This window comes from Gymnodraco acuticeps, unplaced genomic scaffold, assembly GCF_902827175.1.
Source record: "Gymnodraco acuticeps unplaced genomic scaffold, fGymAcu1.1, whole genome shotgun sequence".
Lineage (NCBI taxonomy): Eukaryota > Metazoa > Chordata > Actinopteri > Perciformes > Bathydraconidae > Gymnodraco > Gymnodraco acuticeps.
Window position 1 is genome coordinate 2,534,860 of NW_022990889.1, and position 18,306 is coordinate 2,553,165.

At 42.4% G+C, this 18,306-nt stretch overlaps 1 protein-coding gene across 1 annotated transcript in view; it reads left to right on the forward strand.

Annotated features, from left to right (window-relative positions):
- The window catches only part of roraa (RAR-related orphan receptor A, paralog a), a 172,694-nt gene that overhangs the window by 103,998 nt on the left and 50,390 nt on the right, over positions 1-18,306 (forward strand). Inside the window, exon 2 of the mRNA XM_034233579.1 lies at positions 11,868-11,897. Within this exon, the coding sequence (XP_034089470.1) occupies positions 11,868-11,897 (30 nt within the window). The remainder of the gene's footprint in view (positions 1-11,867; positions 11,898-18,306) is intronic.

The window sequence follows — 18,306 nt, forward strand, 5'->3', positions numbered from 1 at the left end:
ATGAGTGAGCGCCATGCACACCTTTCCACCATATTAGGTTTTCATAATTGAATAAAACATGGAAGTGCTCTGAACATCCCCCTCAGAGGGAAATGGCAGTCAGTAAAGCATAGAAGCCAACTCAATAAAGAACTGCAAATGAATAAGTGATGAGAAGCAAAGTGTGGTTTATGAGAACCAGGGAGTGATTTACTCTAAAACAATATTTGAAACCACAGGTTGAATGAAGGGCAGTAATTACCTTGTGAAAGGAGGATAGTTGTGAAGTGGTTGCACCTCAGATGAATGGTTGTTGTGCTTGAGTCAGTCCTGTTCTTTTTTTTAACCGCCCGTTTTGACTGAATATCAAATCAAATGCAAACATGACCAGAGTAACATCTCTGTCAACCATATTTTCAGTTACACACACAGACAGACAGACAGACAGACAGACAGACAGACAGACAGACAGACAGACAGACAGACAGACAGACAGACAGACAGACAGACAGACAGACAGACAGACAGACAGACAGACAGACAGAGAGAGAGAGACCGGGGAAAGCTGGGAGAGGAGGTACACTGTGAAATATCCTGAAGGTCCTTGGCAGCATTAGAGAAAGGCCTGGGAGGTTAGGAAACATCAAATCAATGCATTGTAATGTGAATTGACTGCTGACTTTGATCATCTGCCTTGGGAGTGCTTTAGCATTGAGTGCTGTCACAGTGACTGGGTTAAGCAAATATGGCATGGGCTGAAATGTAGAGAGATGGGGAGAAAGAGACAGGTTAGAATGGGAGTGAGAAAAAAGGGATATTTGATGCCTGGCTATCATCAGAGAGTAATGGGCACATTAAAATGCAATGTCGGCTTGGTAAATGGCATACTGTGTAGATGTTATGCATAGTTAAATTGATTCATAATTGTAGATGGTGAATATATATATAAATTAAATGGGAAGGTGTTTCTTAATAGAATAATCACACATTTACTACTGTCTGTTAGTGCTGTGTATTTCTTTCTTTCCAAAGTGGTTAAAAAAAAAAAGTTTAATCCCAGACCCAACCGTATTTCTGTGCAGACAGCTGACACCCTCTTCTTAGCTCCTGCCAAAATGATGGGTCAGCCCTGCTTAGTGTCAGAAGCTGCTGATATCCTAGCTCTGAAAGTGGAAATGCTCTTAAGCTTTTCTCCAATAATGGAGTGGCCAGTCTAATCTTGCCCTCTCTGAGTGAGAGCAGGTAAGGCAGCCAGTTTGTACCAGAACACTCTGACCCGTGCTGTGGCACTACACTGCCCAGATTACAGTGCAGTGCAAGAGTGGCATCCTCGATCTTTTGCCCCTGTCAGCTGCACCATGCCGTATCCTCAGGAGGGTGTCCCTCTTACATAAGGCACACAGTGGGAGGACTTTGTTTGGGATGTAGAAGCCTTGTTGTTAATGCTCTAGCTGTTATATATTTCTGATTAAAATATGCAAATGTGATTCACGGAAAACAGTTGAAATAGTTTTCTCATCTGTAGGGTCGCTATACTATATGTTTGTGTTCTTTGCTAAAAAAATAAATAAAAATACAGGCAAACTGATGGAGATGGACAGAGATAGCTTAGATTGAGTGTTTGGCACAAAAAAACAGTACAGTTATGTCACGGTGACAAAGAAAATATGAGGGCGGGTAGACGCCGTACAGGAAGAGAGAGATTCCTTGACTCAAGCTGCAAAGAGCCGCCCAAAACCTCTTGTCACTGTATGAAAAGAATGGCAAGACGACCCGTAGGTATTGGGCTGCTAGGTGCATCTCCTAACAAGCTAACTGTTCAAAGGCTTTTTAGTGCTCTAGAGAACATGAAAGGCATGTTTAAAAATTTAAAAGCCCGATCTGTTCCAGTGCTATGGAGCGGCAGAGGGAAGCAGATTTTTACGTCGCCATAATTCCCTAGTTGCTTGCTTTGTAAATTAATTAAGATGTTTATGACAGCTGCTTGCACCTAATGGAATGTTTATAGACTATGCTATTAATTATTACTGCCGGCCACGGCTGCAAGCTTTCATATTGGATGTATGGCTGCGGCTGCATTATAGTCGCTCACAGCCTAAACCTCAGACCCCTCTTGACTCATTGCATTGAGTGTCAGTGGGCTGTCTATGCATAGGTTGTGGATGTCTGTAATGCGTATCGGGCCATTTGTTTATACTGTATGCTCTTCTTACTACAGTATGCGTCTGGCCGTTTATATCACAATGTTGAAAGTAGCATGAAGGACATTATAACGTATATTTTTTTTATTAAATATTTGGCAGTATGACACACAGCCTTCCTGAAAACCTCAGGGAAGGTGCCTTTGTTTTGGCCAGCATTGGGATTGTTGTTGATGATTGGATGTTTCCCTCGTGTAAAACTCCTGCCCTCTGTCTCTTTCTGTAACCTGGCTGCAGGATGTTGTCTGCTGTGCCTCCTGGAACAATGCCCTGTTTTATTGTGTAACATTAGGAGGGTATATTACCGTGGTCATCTTCCTACTTAAAAAACACACAGGCCCTTCCTGTTACCTTGTCCAGTTGTTATAATAGGGTAAAGTGTACCATGAACTGTGACTGACCTCATGTGCCTGGAGGAAGTTTACTGGCTTGTCAACTTAGTGGATAATTGTTATTCTTTCAGAAAGAAACCATAAACATATCTACCGCAATGACTATGAGTGTGCAAATGCTTGTATTGCTAATTATAGTTCCTCTTTCATATGACTTCACCCCAAGTTCTTCCTCTGACAACGATATAAGAATAACGACATCGGGAAGCTTTGTACAACCTACATGATACAGTAGGCTGTTTTTAGATGCAGTATAAATGTATGCATTTTAAACTCACTGTATGAGGCTTATCGATTTTGATTGTGGGTGGTGATGTGGTCAATACATGAGAAGTGGGAAGATACTAAGTGCATTTTATTGAAGTACTGTATTTAATCATCATTCTGAGGGGCTTGGGTTGAATATTTTATTCATAAGCAACTATATACTACTCCACTACATTTCAGAATAAAATCTTACAAATATATCTAATAAAACGACCCAAAGGTGTTAACGGTGTATATACCCTTTGTTCATATATTTTAAAAATAAAAGCTTAGCTTTCTAGTGTTGATGGGGGAAAACAATCTTTATCAAACTGAGCCTCCACCCAGGATTCTTTGTGACATCCAGCTACCCAAGAGTCAATGGGGCGAATGAATAACATAACACAGCTCCCTCTTTTGATTACACCATGTATCCCTCTATCCCCGCAGAAGTGAGGCATCATGTCTTCGCTCTGAAGAGCTTTATCCTGTGTTATCCTCCGATTACATTTACATAGAGAATGCAGCGGGGAGGGAGAAGGCAACAAACTGAATCACACTCCACCTGCACCACAAGAGGCGATGTGTGAAATATGTATTCAGTCTTTCATCAACCTCTTTATCTGCTATGCATGGGTTATCCTCGCGTGTAAAGTCCTCTGTCGTGTTAGCTTTGAACAGGAAAGGAAACTGTGATCTGTGTTAATCATAGTCAGGCTCTGTGGCTGTCCCGTTATCACACATGTGTGTAATTACAGGATAGTTGTGCTTTAAGCATGGCTCTGTTGCCTGGCAAATGGAAGAGTGGCTCTACTGATGAACTCCCTGCTAATAGGACTACCTTTGATCTGCATGGAGCATGGAGGGCTTATAGAACTCGCAGGTTTTAATTATGAAATACATGAAAAATAGATGCTGCACTAAGTGCCGACCATGACTGCAGTGAATCATAGTAGCAGCACGCTCGCTAGTTTGCCTCTGCTCTTCCTTCCTTTCTGGCTTCCAGTGCTCACAAAAAACTATTTCGCTTTCCCTCATTTCGTTAATGTGGAGAAGCCAAAAAGACGAGTCTGTGATATTAATTAGTGGATTGACAGACATGTAATTTATCTCATAGGAAGTTTTCATTACATGGTAGGCTTCAGAGGGGCAGTTTGGCTTATTGGCAAGTGCTAAGACCAGACCTAATGGGGCTGCAGTTCCCTCCCTTTTGAGCAATTACAGCCAAGTCCTTATCAGCAGAGCCACGAGTCCACTGTTGTGGGACCTTGACTTCCAACACACTCACAAAGAGTGATCCTTCCCCATAGACCCTTGTTCATTAGACGAGTGTCTGCTGTACTGTACTTTACTGGATGAGAATTGAGACTGAATGAGTGAGGGTAATGAAAGGGTTGCAATATATTTCTGAGTCAGCCTTTATAGAGCTGATATTAGCTGACATTAGTTTGTCATCAAAGCTCTAGTCCCAGTTGATTATACAAGCGGGAGTGTGTGTTCAGTGTGTTTACAGACCTGGACAGCTTCGGTAACAGATTGTCACTTACTGTCAGATCACATATCAGATCACATGTCAACTCACCTGTTCTAATCCCATCTTTTATAGCTGCTATTCTTGAGATTATTTTAAATGCACACCAAGCTCGTACAGGGGAGTCAAATAAATACTCCATCTGTTAAACTTACATTAACCTTTTAGAAAAAGCTGCCTGCTGCTGTGGTTTCCTGAAGTAGATGGCCTGTGATTTACAGTATAGAAACACAAAATAGACGAACAATAACAAGCACATTTAAGCCAACTGTAGAATGAGATCCTCTTTATCTAAATGCAGTGTGCTGCGTCTTGTGAGTGTTCAAGCAATTCTGAACAAGTGAGCCCTAAGGGGCACATCTCTATTGGTCGACTGAAATACTCTTACAATTTATTGTGCATAACTGGAGTGTGTGCCTCAGGAGCTGTAGGTAATTGTATTCCCCTTCAGATTTACCTGTGCAGGGCTAAAGTAATCTAGTGTAATGTAAGTAGAAATATACAAGAGTTGTCCCTGGGGAAAGCTTCTGTTGGAGAGGCTGAGAAACCTCTAACCTCTGTTTTGAAATGGTTGCAATTATGTTGTATTTTTCTTTGTACATTGTGTAAATAATAAAATACTATAAAACCTCAATTATAGTTGTATCTAATAATTACACAGCTTGAAATAAGCATCCCTCTCTGACAACGTCTCCATTTGACATCTGTAGTTAAAGCCTTTTTATAAAAGTGTGTAAACTCACCCAGTGGTGGCCTATTCAGACTGCTGTAAAGTAAGCCAGGGTGGTCTGCTCAATGTGGTGTATCTTTATTTATGGTGCGGGCTGAAAGGCTATTGGGTTTCATGTATGGTTGAGGCAGGATCACTGGGAGATTACCGCTGGGCTGGGAACCACCAGCGCAGAGCATACACAGAGGCCTGCCTGTGCCCCTGGCCTCACTTTGACCAACGCTCTGGGCCTTCCTGCATCCGTCAGGCCCCCTGGGACCAGCCTGCACTCAGAGGAGAATTACTGTATAGTGCAGCTATAGCCAGGATCAGAGTGAACAACATCAGAGCAGCAGAAAGTGCTACATTTTGGCTTTTCACCTGTAGTAATGTACAGATTCGCACAACATAAAACTGAATGGCATGCCTCTGAGGTTTCGGATTGAGCGTCTCCTTTTTTTAGTTTGTAAATGTTCCAGTTTTTCTTCCTTCGCCATAGCCAACCTTCACTGGTCCTCTGAGCATGTTGCAGATGCATACTGGGTGTAGAGAGCGTAATGATAATATTAGACCGACACTGATGTGAACCATACTCTTTAGACTAGTAACTGTTGGCACAATGTTAAAGCCTTGGACATTGAGTCGATTTTGGATCGTCTAATTTTTCAAAGCTCTCAGCTAGTGAACCTGTGCAGCAATGTCTTACCAATAACAATAGCACTTATCGCAGTGTTCCCTGCGGTACAATTAAAATTCCGTCAGAGTCTTCAATCTGCCTCCCAGCCATGCCTGCTGTTTCTCGGCCCTCCTGGGCCACGTCAATTCCTCTGCTGCAATGTATAATTCACGAGCCACCAAACAGCACTGAGGACTCACCTGGAGACTAACAGGCCCAGCAATGCAGAACTGCACAGGGGGAGAGATTGTACATGAGACCTGGGAGACATGTGTAGGGAGCGAGGTGCGTGTGACATGGTACCTCAAGTCGGCCCAGGCTTCTATGATCTCAGGGTCACCCTAATAACATCGCCTCTCCGTTGGGATCTTTAGACTTCTTGTCTTCCTCAGTGAGACATCTATGCTTTTTTTTCTGCCCTTTCTGCTTTCGTCTTCTGAAAGACAATTGTGGTGTCCTCTAAAACTAAATTGGATGTATATCTTCTATTTGCAGACAATTCCATAGTGATGCATTGGAGTAACCTGTGGAGTCTCTGAGTGGTTGCTTTTAGTTAAAACCAATTAGAAATGACCAGAAATAACAGCGCCTGGAGACAGAGAAGTCATTTTTCTCTTGAGCCTCCCCAGAGAGTTGGCCTCTCCATGGATTAAGTGTTTTAGTATATTAGGGGGCAGCTGATTAGAATCATTGTGCTTTTTTAATCATTACATTTTTTTGCATTTATGGTTTATAGCAGTAAAATAACTAATAAGGCTAAGTGTGTCACTGCAAAAAGGAGAATTGTTTAAATGACTTTGTGTATGAAACTTGGCCTTCCCAAAGACAGTTAAAGTTAGAACAGCACAGAGGTCCTAGAATCAGCCCATCCATCTTGTTGTATGACTTTTGATAAGATGAGTTACATTATGGTAAGAGTAACTTTGGATCTTATCCTTGTACATATGCTGCACTTTACGCTGTTCAACCTTATTTTATTAAATACATATTAAATACATGTAAACATGCCTAAACAGACTACCTAAACAAGTCACCTAATGAATATTCTAGTTTATTTCAAGCCTGAATTGGTCCTAAATTATATTTGTACAGCACCAATAATAACAGCAAAACATGTTTTCTGAGGCTTATGGTGGCTGCGAAGAGAAACACATTCATTGCTTCTAATTATTTTCTCTCAGGAATGTAGCAGCAATTTGTCAGTCGGGCAGGGAGCAGCACTTACAAGATGGACTACTGAACGTGGCTAAATCTATCATTCCTAAGATGACCATGGCTTAGGCACCATCATTAACCAGCAACCTCAGGAGTAGCCTAAAATTAACATTCCCATACAACTACCATCATTAAGACAGGACAATAACCAAACCTCCTCCTTATAACTTTTTTTTACAGGTCTTATTAACTGTATGGACTGTGTACTGTTGGTATTCTCCGAGGCCTTCGGTATTGACCTGTAGGTGTCTATCCCGTCCCTCACTGGGCCCTCGTCGGCTCTTCCTGCATCTGGGCCGTTGCGCTGGCTGTGTCCTTGTGTGCGTCGGGTGTGCATCAGTGGCATGTGGAGCAGGCGGCCGGAAGCGAGCCTCCCTGTCTCCCCAGACTGAACAGTGAATGAGGATAAGTGAGGAGCGCCAGTCAATGAATCAAGCAGCAGGAAGGGAGCAGCCAGGGGGAGAGTGTGACGTCCCCACGGGAGAGGCCTCGCATTAGGAACTTCCTCGTCTGTGTGTTTCTGGCACAGGTTAAATGGATCGCTCCCATTAGCGTGCTGAGAGGACAGCTCCATTATATGAAGGAGACTGTAACTTTGAATGTCACGGTGCAACAACCCCAGAGCACGCCTCGTCTCCCAGGGAGGCAGGGTGACAATAACCATCCATGATAATCATTCCCTGTCAGGCTTTAAGGAACCTGAAATTATGACGTACAGCCTGCCATGTGCCTCAGACTTCATTACAGCGCTGTCACTTTGAGACGCCGGCGACGGCACGGCGCTCTACAGCCGGTTGCAGCACTGTGGCTGCCAAAACCCAGACTCACTCTCCTCCTGTCTAAGTGGCATGTTTACAGGATGTGTGCCCCCCTGCAGATAGATGTGGTGGAGGTCACCTGCACAGTTCCTCTCTTCCTCCATAGCATAGGCGATGTCTCATGAGAACATATGCTGAATTGTTTACCAATGCTAGAGAAAATAGACTGATCAAAGGCCAAACAGTGACAACTTTCCCTCCTTCCATTGTGACAAATGGTAATGTGGAAATTAGAATTCAGCTGCTCGTGCAGACAACAGGTTTGCCTTTTAACTTCAATATCTTTAGTACCTGTAGAAATAATCTCCCCAAAGCACATTGCTGTTTATTTACGTTGATACTTAAGTTGAAAGCATGTTTACAGCAGCCTGTTAATCAGCCAAGGAGAGATTCACCTCCACAGTGACCTCTGAACCTGCCATCCAGTGGAGAAGACATGAGCTGGCAGGCATTGCCAATGTCAGCGCCCAGAGCAAACTCCTTCTTCCTCACCGCCTGACTCACTCATTGGCTTTGTGGCCCCTTCTCCTTGCCACCTCCAATCACAGTGCCCTGAATGACACACAGAGGAGGAAGTGGGCCCACTAAACGCCCCTCCTGTTCCTATAACCTGCATAGCAACAGGCCAAATGTGCCTTTGCTGTAAAAGGATAGAATTGAGGGTTTCTCTGCAACGCATTTATGAAAGGGATTGTTTTCATATAATTAGGTGTTCATGATGCTGCGTGTGAGAGCCAAACTACATTTGTCAGGGCTCCTTATTAGATAGACACACACACTCTAACACACACACTCACAGAACATGCTTTGGTTGTGTTGGCTGAGTTTCTTTTGGAAGTTTGTGATTTATAATATGTCTTTCTGTGAATCTGTTTCTTTATTGACTTATTAAAAAACCTTCTAAAAGTATGCTGCAGAGTTTCTGACCAGTAAATGCAAAGTAGATAAATCATTTGTTTTTCTAGCACAGGCATGAGGACACACTTGCACACCACAAGCATGGTGTTGATGTGGTACACATTTCTGCTGACTGAAGAGGGTATTGCATTTTTGCAATAACACGCCACAACAGTAGCATGGCGGACAAATAAGAGAGGCAAAATGTATCGCTGGAAGATTAAAACAAAGCAGGTTTCAAATGGTTTTTCTTCTAATTTGTATTTGGTGGAACATACTGTACACAATCCTTTGAGTAAAGAAACGTCCAAAGATCAGTAAACAAAACTGTGTTTGTTTCCACAAATAATTCTCCAGGGTAGTTTAACAGTAAATATTCCTCCTGAAATAGTTTTGACCTCATGTAGTTTTTAGATATAGGATTTTAACCATTGTGCGGTAAATTTAAGTTAACTAAGTATCAGAATTACACTTTAATGAACATTTCTAGTGGGCTTCATTGTATTTAAAAGGATATATAATGATTATTATGGTTGTTTATGTACTGCATCTTTAAAGTAGCTTTGAAGATCTGAGGTTTTCATGACAATTCACAGTGCCAGATAAATGTAGACTTTATCAGTTCCCCAGCCTGTGACAGCAGACAGCTCTTGAGTATCTTCAGTGTGGTCTCTGTGGCTAGCATTGGGCGAAAGCACACATTTATAGTAAACACTCTCTCTCACGCAGACCTGTGTGTCTTTCACTTCCTTTGTTAAAAACATTTTGCAAAGCAGATGGTGGTTTACAACTTCAAGATCTATGGGTCGCACTAAAGACACTCAGGCTATTTTTTTCAATTATGTGTCCCATTTTATATGAAATAATTTGCCTATTATTAAATAATAACTGATTGTTCCAGGCTCCCCTAAAATAGTCTGTGAATGTCTGCATGTTGTGTCTGTAACAATGCTTGACAAACAGCCAGGAAAAAGCTGCTTATTTGCTATTTCCTTCTAATACAGTTTCCACTAAGCACACCAGCTATGTTCCTTACATGGTCTAAGAGGTTGTCTCACCCATCAAAACAAAGAGCCAGTTAACTGCTTGATACAAGCTTTTACAGTTGCCTTGCTTGCAGCACCTTGAGACCACGGCTCTTTAATGAACCATCAGCCCTTGCTGGCATCCATGTCATTTGATTGAATTGTAAAATTAAGACTGGATTACTGTTTATTTTCTCCTTGCGTAATGTCACAGTTGGACAGAACAGAAGCTTTTGGCCCTGAGCACTGGAACAATGCTAGAGCTGTATCACAGACTGCTGGCCCCTAGGTGACTGTTTCCCTCTTTCTGCTCCATGGAGTTGATATTAGTTATGTGTTTCTGAGTGTATGTCTATAGGAGGCTGAAGGGCTTATTTGTTTTCCCCCCTCGTTGCTCTTTGACTCGTTTCCCCTCAAACGTGTCTGAAACATTGTTATCTCCGGCCAGACGCCTTTTTTACAGAGAGTTATTGAATCATGTCAACTCGCCGTCCCCCGAGTTTCAAATGCAAGCTGTAGAAAAATTAGCCATTGCTTCTGCATGACAAGTGGGATCTATTAGTGTGCTATCGCCCTGCAAAGCATGAGCATCCGACGGGCCGCTGGGGACCACGGCTGGCTGCTGGGGACCACGGCTGGCTGTGCGCTCGTCCGCGTCAGGCTCCTGGGGCATTAGACCAATGTTGCAGACAGGAGAAACAGCCGGAGCCACAGCAAGAACCAAAGTGGCTCACTCGATGAGTTGACACCCGAAGGGGCGAGGAAAGGCAGCATGAGCAGTGGCAGCCCCGCTCCACCTCAGCCACCGCCAGGTCTGACTCACAGCGCTCAGGCTTGCAACTTGTTTGATAAGCAGTTTGCAAAAACACACAACACTGCTTGTTCCTTATCTATGGTTTATCAAATATTTTCTACATCTACTCGTTTATATTGTCTCTCAGCTTGAGGTTTATATTAAACTGGTGAGTTTAATTGTAGGAAGACTAAAGATGATTATGATTTAGATCCCTCATCTTCTACGCCTCAGTGCTGATTTAATTGCAGCGCCGCTTGCTAATATGTTTGACCTTACTCTTATATGCAGTATAATTCTACATATATGGAAGGTTGTCTCATTGATTAAAATAATTACCGTCCAAATTCAAAACTACCTGCTTGGCTAAATGATTGGACTCTTTAATGGACTCCAGCACAGGCTTGTCTGGAAGTAATATTAGCCTTTAATGGCTGAATTTAGACAATGACATGACCCTGTTACTGCCTCGTGACATTGTCAGTGCTCTGCCTTTTATTACTTATTAAAGCTTTCGAGATCATGAACGTTTGCAATTTTTCTTGAAAAGGATAACTAGTCTATGATTTTCTGTCTAGAGGGGTTGATTTTAATGGTGCAAAAATATTATTTTATCAGGAAAGGTGTCACACTAAGGTCTGTTTTGGGTCTTTTTAATTTTCCTAGTAAATGACTCATTAATATAATCCGAAGTTACTTTGCCTCTGTGATTATTTCAATTTGATTGTAATGCTTTTGATTCTCTTATCAATCACAATCTTCTTAAAATAATAATAAACCATTCACAGCTTCCTTGTCTTTTAAATGTGCATGCAAATATGTTCCTGTTATTCTGACTTCATTTGTCTTTGATTGTTTTGATTTATGCTTATGTGTTGTGCTTTTTTTATATGTTTTTTGTACATTATTGTATACATTGAAAATAGATCCTAATTTCAATGAGACTACTTGATTAAATAAAGGATTAAAACACCAACATTGAGATCAAAGTGCCTCCATCCAGCTCTGGGCCAAAGGCTTAGTCATGTGCTCAGGTCCAATCAGTGTGACTGCCCAGCAGAATTAGCATTCCAAATGTAGTTTGTTTTAGTATAATTTTGTATTCATTGCCCGCAGAGGATAGAGTTTCACCACCTTGTCGTGGATGTTGATGTAGCATGGCCTCAGGTCAGACACCAGCATACACAAATAATTGCCCTGGGCCTGCCACCTCGGTGACCTTGGACAGTGACAGTCTGTTGGACCACAGGGTCTACCTCTTCATCATCACCATCCTCACCCTCAGTTAGCCTTAAGCAGAGCTCCGTATAAAATATATTTTGTGCTACATATTTTACCGTTGTTTCCTATATATGCTTAATGGTTTCTTTGTTTTCTCTTTACAGGTATCTCAGTAACAAAGAAGACACATACCTGTGAGTACAAATGTTTTTTTGTAATTACTTTTCATTTCTGTTGTGCTACAATTTGAGGCTGTGAAAGTGTTGTTTGATTCTCAGAAAAGCTCTTCACACTAAATGGGAAGAAACAAATGTGCTGTGTTTCAATACAGTACAGTTGATAAGATCACCTTGGTTCTATCTCTGCTGACTCTTCTTTCATCAGTGCCTATATGCATATTGTAGCCTCACTAGTATTGCAATAAACCAATCCCTTCAATTATATCCGTGCCATCCGCTTCACTCTTTCGTATTTTTCTATCCTGGAGAGAATTTGATGATAACCCCAGAGGAAATTAAAATGCGATGCAGTCTCATGACTGTTTGATAATCATGCACAGTTAAATCAGACACTGTGCTGAAGCACCTCTTTGTTTTCTGCAAGGCCTTGCAGCTGAGCAACGCGGATGTGGTGTTGTGTGGTGGTTTGCAACTTCTAAGGCTGCATTAACTACCAAGAGTTTGTATTCTTCAAGCACAGATCATATCACTGCAATTGAAAGATACATACACAGTATATGACACGTCTCACATGTGAGATACAAGACTTCTTTGTGCACTACGAAAATAGTACACAGGCTTACGACTTGTCTAACCAACACTGCCTTTTCAATTTTAGTCAGCTCATGAAGAATTGATGAACAGACAAACCTGTAGAAATCAATGATTTCCAGGAGATTTGTAGTGTATTCTGACACGTGTGAAGTGCAATCGAAAAGTCAGGTAAAAATGCTTTTGTGTAGTGCACTGCAGTGTGTCTGTGTATGTGTGTGTGTACAGCTATGTGTGTGTGTTCATACCCCACTGTGTGAACGGAAGAAACTAGCCCTGAAGGCTATACTCTTTCCCTCTGATCACTCTGATGAAACTTCTGGAGACGGGAAGGCCAGAGGGCTTTTCTGTAAGAGCGGTCGGAGTGTTTCAGATATTGCGAGAGGCTGCATCTCGCCCCCTGTAAAACACCCCTGCTCTTTCTTACATCAGACAGAGGGGCAAAGGATATGATCTTCTACGCTAGACAGCTCTACCTTACTCAAACAGCCCATCAAAATAGCAGCATGATTGTGTGTTAAGCTATTTGCTTGTATGGAGGGTATGTGGTATTTAGGTTTTTGTGTGTGTGTGTGGCTGTGTGTGTCTGTGTGTGTGTGTGGGTGTGTGTGATGTGTGTGTGGTGGTGCTGTGGGTGTGTGTGTGGGTGATGTGTGTGTGTGTGTGTGTGTGTGTGTGTGTGTGTGTGTGTGTGTGTGTGGGTTGTGTGTGTGTGTGTGTGTGTGTGTGGGTGTGTGTGTGTGCTGTGGTGTCGCTGTGTGTGTGTGTGTGTGTGTGTGTGTGTGTGTGGGTGTGTGGTGTGTGTGTGTGTGTGTGTGTTTGTGTGGTGTGTGTGGTGTGTGTGTGTCAGAATATCTTCAAGGTAGAACAGAAACGCTTGACCCCACATTCCACCGCTCCACTATCTTAATTAGTGCAGCACTAAGCACCTCTACACCGGAAGGGGGCTCATATCAAAGAGCATGATTTAGGTGTCTTGGGTTCAAAGCCCTGGGCAGAGACTGGACTACGCTGTCTCATATCAGTGAGAAATATTCAAATCTTGTCCATGTGCGGAAATCAAAGTAAAGCCCCTTAACAAGTAGTTGATTGCTGTGCCTCACAGACAGGAAGCGGCTGTTAAACCTTGTCAGAGTTGTGTGCACAAGAAGAAGTTCAAGGGGCCAGTTAATGGCCATTGAGAATATGGAGGGGAGGTCTTTCTCAGAGAAGCCTAGTGATTAAATGGCTGCTGGAGTAATAATAAGGGACACCGCTCTGCCCTAATAATCGGGCTGTAGATCAATTTCCAGTGCACACTGCCACTCGTAATGTGAGCTTGGCAGTCATGCTTTTATGTGCATGTGTGTGCAAGTGTGTGTGTGTTTTAGGAGGTCTTCCTAGTCCAACCCAGACCACAGGGATGGGCCGTGTCTCTGACTAACTCCCCACTCTGCCTGAGTGATCAAACTGCTGGAAGCTCCCCGCCATGCCAGTCCCCTCATCAATATAAATTACAGGGGCAGCTGTTCACTGGCAGCCTCTCCTCTCCTCTCCTTTTCCTATCCTCTCCTTTTCCTATTTGCTCCTTTCCTCTCCTCCTTCTTTTTCCTCTTCCATCCACCAGGCTGGACTAATCACCAAGCCATCAGAAGGTGAAGCATGCTAGATGAAAACAGATACTTATATCATTGTGCCAATGACTGTGCTGTCGTCTCCCCACTCTGACTGTTAAAAGGACTTCAGTAGATTTACAGTGTGAGGCATCACCCTTTTTTCTTTCTCCCTTCTCACTTGTTTTTTTACTTCACCATAACGGGTGGTCCCTTGCCAGCTCTGTCTTTAACCACAAAGCTATAGTTCTCAGCAAGAAGTCAGCTGTGGTTTTCCTGTGAAGTTCTCTGACAGTTCTATATATGCTCTGTTGTATTGACTTAAGTAGAAATGGATGTGTCCCTTAAACTGCCTGGGACATGGTGATAGCAAAAGATCAAGGGCTTAGTTTTTGCATTGTAGTTTTACTTTGACGCCGGACACCAGATACACAGTGTCACCTTCTCCTACCTCAGCGAGGCAGCGTTGCTTATAGATGAGTGTCTGTTTGGACCTGTTGAGAGATATGGTGTGGAGCGGAGGATCAGATGCAGCAGCTGATTACTCTGAGATTATACGTCTCCCCTCTAATCTACCATCAGCAGTCTGGGACTCTGTCTCACAGCTCGAGAAGCAGAGCGCTAGCTAACGCTCTCACACAGGTCGTGTAGCCAGGATGCTCTTCCACGAACAGAGCAGATCTCCTGATTACCAACAGCTAATCCTCTCTCTCTCTCTCTCTCTCTCTTGCAGCTGTAGATGTACAATATACTGATGTCTGACTGACTATGATCAGTATATCAAGTTGCTTGTTTTTTTAAAGTATGCTTTATAACAGACTTGAAAATACATACAACATAAAAGTTTGCAATGCTAAACAAAACCTTACAATGTTTTAAGAAAACTTGTCCTGAAAACTATTGAGCTGAATTTTCAGTATTAACTCGTGCTGAAAAATGTTAGCATCCTAAACACACTTTAAATTAAACAAATATAATTCAAACAATATTCATTCATTGTCACTGTATTTTATTTTATTATATTTCACCGTGTCATTCTGCCAGTTCACTGTAGTAATGCGTGCTATACTGTATGTAGTGTGTGCTTGAGTTTAGTTTAGGAAAAGAGTGGCCAGAGGGAGGCAGTAGTACAAATGTAACTCCGGGAAGAGAGAAAAGAGACGGATGAGGCTTCCTCTCTGCAGTCTTACAGATACGTTGTAGAGGGTCCCAGTTTTTTCACCCTATATTTATCTCCATTTTGGTGACAGTCTCCTTACACTGATTGAGAAACATGGCCTCGCTCCTGCATCTTCATTTATTTGCAAGCAGCCTCTATTGAGTTTCTCTCGTCAGTCTCACATAGCAATAACACAACCAGTCTGTGTTAAAGGAACTAGATGATTTCGATTATTTTGCACTGTCTTCGAAAAACAGAGTGCAGAGTTATAGTGCAATGATATCAGTCATTGAGCATACTCAACGTTATAAAGCAAGAGTTTGTTGATTTCATGTCTTTATGCATTTGCGTTTTCTCTCATAAAAGTAGTGTATGTTTGGAACAATATACTAACAGCATTATTCATCTCAATAATACTCTTTGTGATCACATAGCTCAATGGCAGCTTTTCCCTCCGTAAAGCATCTGAGAATGTGGAATGCATTGGCTCTGCGAATTATGATATTTTCAGTTAATCAAACATGAGATTTATGGTGCTTAATAGTGCTGTACATTGCCAATTTAGGAGAATAATATGTCCCAGTTGCTGTCTAATTTTGCTTGGCAACAGGCGCACTCCTGTGGAATCGCCTGAAGCGGTGTGAGTTGTCTCTGCATAGCTCAGTGTTCCATGCTCAGTGGCTGTTTGAAGGTATTTCATCACATTGTTGCCTTGATTCAGCTCTGTGGGGATTTGTTAGTTGCACTCATGTGGGAAGTGCATCCAGTACATTGTTAAGCTATGGCTGATAATGAAGATCAGCCAGCCAGAGTCCCCTGAGCTACGCACAGAGAGAGATAGTCTGGTGAGACGCACAGCACAGACATAGTGGAGCAGGACGAGCACACACAGCAGTACACACAGACGCAGAGGAATCATCAGCACAAAGCATACAACACTGAGCTGTGCTGTAGTGTATTAGAGAAAGAAACACAATACAATAGCGAATTAGATTATTATCATATATGTTATACTCTGTTGTTCTTATACGAAACATTACTCAAAGTTTGTAAAATTGGAATTATTATGTTTAAAGGTTGTTTGAGCAACGATGACAATATTTTAATGTTGTATCCTTTTTTGTTAGGATTGAAATTGGTAGTGCGAGGCCCCAGTAAGCACAGCCACTCTTCGTTATTTGATTCTCAGCATGGTACCAGAACTCCTTGTTTCCTTTTCTCCCAGAGCAACATTGACCGCTTAAATTGACACAATCTTTTTCTCCCTCTGTACTGTAGGTTATGTTTCATCTTACTCTATTTGTTTGTGCCACGAAAAGAGTATTCTTTTTGGACATTTTGGTATAATCTATAATAGACAGCTATTTTTTTTCTGAAATAGGTCAGTGTAATCACAACAGTGAGCGATGGACAGTCACTGTAAAAGGGAAATCAATAGAGCTATCTATTTGTCGTAAACCAGGCCAGCGTGATTTTTCTCAATTCGTCCTCTGCTTCCATACTCTTTCCTCTCCAACACAATATGGCAGGTTGTCGTTTTTCAGTATTTGCAATTTTGTAAAATTGCAAATGGCCTTTGTACATGCCTCTTTTCTTTTTGCATATGTTTCTCTGGGTATGGAAGCTTCTTTTTTGTATCACCTCCTGGGGGCCCAGGGTGTTTTATAAGGAGGAGAATGGTAAGGAGAACTGTAGGGGTGCACGGCTGCTTTTTTGTGAGGGGGCTCTGCTTTTGTTGGCTCCTAATCTGGTTCTTCTCTTGGTGCCGGCTCTTTCAGAGAATTTGAGCCGGAGCGAAGAGAGGCCTCGTCAGCTTTTCCTCACCCTTACTCTTTTGTGTCTCAACGAAAACTGAAAGGCCCTGTCTTGAAGTGTTGTCAGACCGGAAAACAAGAGTAAGTGACATGTGACAAGGACACAATGCTTGGCTGGGCCAGCCAAAGTAAGTGGCCCCATCTGCTGCGAGCGATTTCTCTTCTGCCGCCTGTCTGCCACCTCAGGTGAGAGGGGCCGGGGGCTAGGCGGGGAACGTGGCGTCTGCCAGGCGAAGCAGTTGGCATGGCTGGAAGGGCACGGACGGCCCGGCGCTCACGGCGGCAAACAGTCGGCCAGACTTTGCACGAGCGCAGGTTATCCGTCACTCATCAGGTTTCCGATGTCTCATCACTTTCCCATGGTGTACACAAAATCAGCGCAGGACAAGAGTGTCAGCATGTAATGAAAGGTTTGATTCATGGAGGGCGACAGAGGCGGAGGTCATGGAGCTCCTCCAGATATGATCCTGACTGATGCTGATGGGGAAGCTTTAAGATGTGGGCCATAATTAAATGTCCTTGTGCCATCATCAAGTTCCTCAGTCACAGCGATACATATTGACTATCTCCTTCTCGGAGCTTATCACTCTGACCAGCATGTATCTGATATTAATGGTCTTCACTTCTCACTGGACTGAACTTTGAGACAGAATTAGACTAAAGTGAAGTGGAACAAAATAAAAACTCTTATCAGAAATATCCCATTGTGGATTTTAAGGATGGGAAAACTCTGATGCAATATTACGCATGAATAAAGACGGGTACAATTTACATATATAATTTCATTCCTGAATTATTCAAAAGAATGTTGTTGAATAAACCATGCAACGAGTAAGGTGTCCCATATAATAAAATATTTTTGAAATATCTTGTAAGCACCATTTCAAGAACAATCAGAATTGTCACAGTGCAGCAAAGAAAAAAGAATATTTTTTTGGGACAAAACACGACAAAATAGACTGTTTGTATACCCAGCATGAAATGTTTATTTAAACTTAATTAGATACATTCAAAGTGAGGATCACATCTTTCTGGCAAATAATGTCATTCTACTCAGACACTAAAGAAGAAGAAAACAAAGTTACATCGACAGAGAAGAAAGCAGACGTGCTCACAAAAGCTTTCGGTGATATTATACATTGACATTTGTGCTGATCGCATTGTGCACATTTTGTTGAATCTGCTTTATTAGAGGAAGGCTGTTTTTTCCCCGTTGCTATTAATTTGTGTTTCTGTGGGTGTGCAGTGGGAGAACAGAGGGATGTGGT